Raw genomic sequence first — 6,779 nt, forward strand, 5'->3', positions numbered from 1 at the left:
AAAAAAAAAAAAAAACGAAATTACTTTCCGAACAACCCAATAAAAAAGAAAAAACTAAAAATAACAAATAAATAATTAAATAATCTAAAATAAGTGTAAAAATTTAAGTTCTGTTGTAAACATTTGTTTTAGTAATAAATTGTTACTTTCATGCTGGATTAATGATTATTTATTAGTGAAGTTTTTTGTGTTCATTTAATGCACATTATTGATGCTGCAGGTTATACTTTGGCAAAATTAAATTATTTATTAATTATGTATAAGATACAATTAATGAATAATTGAGAGGAATCTTTAAAACAAATAAGATCAAATTTTTGGATTGTTTAGTTACATTATTGTGAAAAAATTAAAATACTTTTAAATAAACAGAAAAAAATGCTTTTTATGAATCATAAAAAAACAAAATTAATTCTTAATGTTCTAGTATTTTCAAACATAAACTTTTTATCATCAGGAATATAGTTTTGTTATTGTATGAAATGTACGTGTAGTAATAATCTTGGTATTGCAATAATGGTGAGAAAACCACATATATTATGCAAACGGTACTTTACCCAGGTTAAAAAGATGCCATTTTATTCCACTTAGTACAGACCCAACCTCCTGGCATTGTGAAATAAATTATGCATATAGCCAAATGATAATACTAGCAGGTTATATATTTATATTCTGCTTGGTACAAGTGATATTTACTAGAAATATTCCAATTGGTTATTTTTAGACAGATTGTTTTAAAATATAAGAATGACATATATGAGTTACTATTGTAAACTATTGTATCTGTTTTTAAATTTCAGTTCTTCTATTACAGCATTTAATATACATATGTTATTCATTTAAAATTAAATATTTTATGAATATTTGCAAATTATGAAAGTAAAGTTTTTAAATATTATTGTAATTTAATAGTGAAAAAATGAAATCTAATTCCATTTTTCTTTATTCGTATGGAGGTAATATACAATTCAACTGCTTTTCTCGTGGTGCAAGGTAAAGACATTAACACGAAATTTCATTTTATGTCCATGTATTCATTATAATGTTAGTTATGTGTCTTAATTTTTTTGTTTTCACAGATTATGTAGTACAAGGATGTTCTGTTTTATTCATGATCATTCTAAGTGTGGCAGGCAATTAATTAATTAATCTCTTTACCAGCATGAACAAGAATTCTTGTGCTTGCTATTTTTGGCAATATTGGTTCTTACAAGAATTTTTTTGTACTTGATAACTTTGGTTAAGCCTCGTAGTGTGATTAGCCTGCCTCTAGACTTTGCCAAGCAAGAACCAAATCTACTGGTAAAAGAGTTAATAGTAATATAATGTCTTTTTTCTTTTTTATTTTATTAGTAGATTTTTGATAACTATAATCTGAAAATAATCAATTTTCAAAAAGAGTGCCTTTTAACTAATGTTTTCTGTCTTATTTATTAGGCTATCTGTAAATTACAATTCTACATTAGATGATTGTTTAAAAATGGAACAAAGTTAAAAAAATTTCAGGTTTAAATAACATTCTATGCACAGCATGCCAGAGGAAGGAACAAATTCAAACATAAATTGTAATGAAAAACTTACAGTTCAAATTATTTTTAAATAATGTTCCATTTAAGTAGCATGTCAATGATGTCAAAATGTTAGATTTTTAAAAAGTTTTCATTTTAAGAAAAGTTTCTTAAAAGTATGTTAGGGAGAAAATATTTTGCAGAAATTTTCTTCAAATGAATGTTGCTAAGTTTTATTTATCATATGTACTGCAACATTTTCTAATAACAAAATGAAAAATTGAGTACTTAATTTTTGATTCATTGAATTATGTGAGATAAACAAAATGTTACATGAGTATTTGGGCACATGACTTTCAATTGTAATCTGCTAAAGTTTGGCTTTCAGTTGATGATGCCCTAGCTGAGAGATAGTCTTAATGATAATTGAAGCATTATAATAATAAAAATTGCATCTATAGTCTCTCTTGATCATAAATCATGTTTTCACAAATAAGATCAATTTTCAGATTTCATAAATGAATTATGTGAATTACATATGTAATCCAAGCACTTGCTTGAAGATTACTGTATTTTTATGCATATAACCTGCAATGGTATATACCTTGCAGAAAATTGCTAGAACACAAAATAACTTGCACCCTTTGCCTATGGGAGCAGCTGTTGCTCCATAAATGTGAATTTGTAATTATAGTTCAAAAGAAGCATATAACCCATACCATAATAAAGCCCAAACCTGTTAAACCCTCATCCATACTCTTGTACTTCAAGCACAGATTACATATAGCCATTACTGTATTTCTGTGTTGGTTATATGCATAAAAATACAAAATGTATTTCTACATTTTTGTTTTTAATTATAAAGAATTAATTACTTTCTTATATACAGGGCCGGCCGGCCGGCCCATATAGGTGAACTAGGCAATGGCCTAGGGCGCTTGAATTCAGGGGACGGCATGACGAAAGTACTTGCATAAATTACAATAAATAATGAAAAAAAATAAATGTTTTTTTATCACAATCCTGTACTATGCTGTTTTATTACGTATTTGAATAAAAATTAGATACTCTATTTTACATTGGTGTTTTATATTGTTGCTAATTTTTTAAAATAGGGCGACATCAAAATCATTTGCCTAGGGTGCTGAGTTTGCTCGGGCCAGCACTGCTTATATAACTTATATTTTTCATTAAGTTTTGATGTGAATATCAAAATTATTACTAAGAATGTGTATATTTTGGTGTTTTATGTTAAAACAATAATATTGATGATATTAATTAATTTACAGATGATGATTCTGTACAGAAAAGGAAGAAGAAGAAAAGGTAATATCTTTAATGTGATTTTTAAAAATATTTTATGAATTCTCTTGAAAATTTCTATTTTTTATTTTGAGTTGTTTTAAATTTTTCTTGTTTCCATTGTTAAGTTTGCTTTCTCTTATATTCCATGTAAACTTTGAAGAAGACAAACATATTTGTGATATATTAAAAATATTTTATGTTTTAAATAAATAATATATAACAGTCTTAATTTTCAAAACTTATTAAAATATAAAAACTGTTCCTTATATATATATATTAAGACTGAATAATATATATACAATTTCTATACAAAATATAATTTTCTGACTGTATGAGGTATGTCCAACATGGGATTGTCCAGTGACTGCAGCCAGAAAGAATTTTTGTATGTGCTTTCAGCTGGCAAGTGACCTCTGTCCAGAGTGGATTTGTATTGTTTACAAAATGGCGAGATTTTATCAAATGCTTCTCTTGGAAAACAGTTTTCTACATTGTATTACTGAAACTTCTTATAGACAAAAGACATGCAACATTTATAAGAAATGTGAGTTTGGTGAATTTCACTATTTGTATTATGAAATAAAAGATGATCCAGCTTTTCTTCTTCTTTGGAAGTGAGAGCAGTGAAAGTGGGATCAAACTTGCTTGTTAGCTGCTTCCTGCATATATGTGTAGAGAAATGTCATCTGGTGGTCATCTTGTACACTAAACACAATTACTCTGAACATGCATATTCTCTTGTATCAGTTTGTCTGCTCTGCTTGGTAGTGTGTTTAAGTCCATGGTTGCTGGATGTTACTATGTAGGACATACCTTAAACGAGGTGGTTACCTAGGTGGGGGATATGAAAAAATTGACATACAGAATTGTAACTAGAGTATTGTACTGAATCTTGCTAAAGGTTTAATGCAGGTTTTAAGAGTAAACAAAAATAAATAAATAAAACAAAATAAAAATTTCACATAATACTGTAGTTCTTTGTAATATACAGTAATTCAAATTTTCATACATGGCAATATATTAAGACTGAATAATAAAACATTGACATACAGAGTACATAAGCAAGCTGTTATGAAATATGATTATAATTAATGCAGTAGGGTTCATTCAAGTATTGTATCTTGGTCAATTTAAGTGAGATGGCCACCAAGATGGAGTTTGATTTATATTAAAACTTTTGCAGTTTTATAGGATAATTGTACAAAAATTCACTACTTTTATATTCACTCAGCTGATTTTTCCAAACAAAAACAAATGTTTTCAGTCTACTTCTAAGATCTGCTTCAGGTTAAAAATTTTTAAACAGATGGAACTTCTAATGTTTCGATGTTCTAATATGTCAAATACAGAAGAACTCACATGTAAGTTCAAATTAAAATTTTATAAAATTGACCAAAAGGATGTACCCAAGTTTCTATAAAATTCGAATTTACGTGTGAGCTCTTCTGTGTTCAACATATTAAAGCATCAAAACATTAGAAGTTCCATCTGCATAAAAATTTTTCATCTTAAGCAGGTCTTAGAAGTAGACCAAAAGCATTCATTGTTTTGGAAAAATCAGCTGAGTGAATATAAATGTAGTGAATTTTTGTATAATATAGTGTGTCCCAGTTTCTGGAGAAGTTTTATTTTATAGAGTAATTTCAGGGGAGGCCACAAAGCCAGATTTTACTGTATATAGTTATATAAATATGGTGGAATCTGCTTATTACAATCACTTTGGGATTTATAATTTTTGATAACATTAAAGAGAGGATAAAAAATTTATTATTATTGAACTCAGTTTATTTCAAACAATTATGACATTTCTACAATTTATATTTATTACAAACTACACACTTAATACCACATTACACAGTTATGTGTGTTATGTTTCTTACTGTACAAACAACTGTTTTTAAAACAACATAAAATTTATTTGAAAATACTTATACCTGAATGAAGAAATTTTCTGTGGATTTGGTTTAGTATTATTTTACAGAACTTTTCTTAATATCAGTTAAATGCTGATCCAAAGTCCCTTCTTATCCTGATTTTTAAGTCATAATTTCACACAAAGGACAATAACAGACCTTAGTAAACTATTCTTTTATTTCCACTTCAATCACTTTATATACCATGATTGCAGTATCTCTCATCAGTACAGATGAAAAGTGTATATTTGAGTAGGGTATGTCAAGCAGTGGTATCTGAAATGCATATATGAGAAATCCTTGTTAGTTTGAAATTCAAGGGATGAAATAATTGTGACTGAATTATCCGAGATTTATATATATCTATACAATATGCCAAATGCCATGTAACTGATGTAAATTTATTAAGAAAATGGAATAGGGATACATATACAAAACACTATTTTTGTTAATTAATAATAATAATATAAATAAACTGCAAATAAATAGCATGTGTCCTGTGAGAATCTCACAGGTTGTCAGATAGGTTTTATAAAAAGTAAAGCAGAACTCCTCAAAATGTAGCCCAAATTATTTTTAAAGTGTTTCAAATTTTCTAAAATTTTTATCATTTGTCCCCAGGTGTAATTATCACAATTGGTAACAATAGTTGAAGTTTGATTATAATAGATAAATTATTTTTAAATACAGGTAACCCCCGTATAACACGGCACTTCTATAGCACGGATTCGCTCTAACACGGTTCGAGAATTGGTACCATCCCCCGTATAACACGGTACTTTTATAGCACGGATTCACTCTGACACGGTTCGAGAATTGGGTAAAACCCTCGTACAACAGGAAATGTAATAAATTTTTACATACTTAACTAATAATAGTTCACGAAAATAATAATTTTCATGAACTATTAGTAATTAAGTATGTAAATTTTCTCTTTTCGCCTTCTATCGATACAGGTGGTCCTTCTCAAAACTTGTTTCAGTGTTGCCAGATCGCGACGCTTCTGCTTCTGATGTTGCCAAATGTTTTTCCCTTATTCCACACTTGCTTTATTCTTCATAAGTGCTTAGCACCATATAAGGAAATTTATAAAGACCTTTTAACTAGAAGCAAGCAATCTAAAATTACATACATTTTGCAAAAGGTAAAGCATGGATCTGAAGATAATGCAGAAAAATGCTCAGAGGATAAGGATAACTTGCCAAAAGTTATCCTTATCCTCTGTTATAACTAAAAGTTGTGTTTTTAGTGATGACGAAGAAAATATTGTTTAATTTATATTAATATGTATCACTTAAAAAAATTTTAAGGAAGATATTTATCTTAATTATGAAAATATACTAGCATGTTTTTAAATTTTTGGAACCTAACCCTCCTTTTCGTATTAGTTCTTTGTTTCGTATAACACGGATTCGCATAACACGGCAATTTTTTGGAACGTAACTACCGTGTTATACGGGGGTTACCTGTAATTATATTTAGTGTTTTGGGACTGACTGATTATTATAACAATATCTGATTGATAATATCTATAATTATAATAACCAGATTCCATTATACTTAATATTATTAGTTTAGTCTTTATTAGTCTAAGTTCATAATTCCAAATTTAATTACACTAGTAAAGGCATTAATGATTAGAAGAATTGTTAATAAAAATAAACTGTCATCATGGTCTAATGATCTAGTTGATTAAATATTTAATAATACAGTGGTACCTCGGTTTATGTCTGCTTTAGAATACATCTAATTCGGAATACGTCCTGTTTAGACGAAACAAATTTTGCTCGGTATACGACTTAATTCAATTATAAGTGTCATCTATGAACAAGTAGCACTATTGGTGTACTAGACCAGACTAGACGTTTGCGGTGCCACGGTTTATAACTTTGTTAAATTTCTTCTGATTTTAATTTGTAAGCAACATTTTATTTTTATTAATCATGAATTGCAAAAGGGCAACAGAAAAATAAAAAAATGACTAGAATCACAACGGAACTGAAAAAAGAGATTGTTGAGAAATATGAAGGTGGCACGCGTGTTCGAGATTTAA

General features: G+C 28.2%; 1 protein-coding gene across 1 annotated transcript in view; it reads left to right on the top strand.

Moving 5' to 3' along the window:
* LOC111622719 (probable 28S rRNA (cytosine(4447)-C(5))-methyltransferase) overlaps positions 1-6,779 on the top strand; it is a 79,158-nt gene that overhangs the window by 5,969 nt on the left and 66,410 nt on the right. The window contains 1 exon segment of the mRNA XM_023365139.1: positions 2,798-2,834. Coding sequence (XP_023220907.1) covers positions 2,798-2,834 — 37 coding nt within the window.

Source organism: Centruroides sculpturatus, unplaced genomic scaffold (genome assembly GCF_000671375.1).
Source record: "Centruroides sculpturatus isolate CEXI.00-Female unplaced genomic scaffold, Cexi_2.0 scaffold307, whole genome shotgun sequence".
NCBI classification, from domain to species: Eukaryota; Metazoa; Arthropoda; class Arachnida; order Scorpiones; family Buthidae; genus Centruroides; species Centruroides sculpturatus.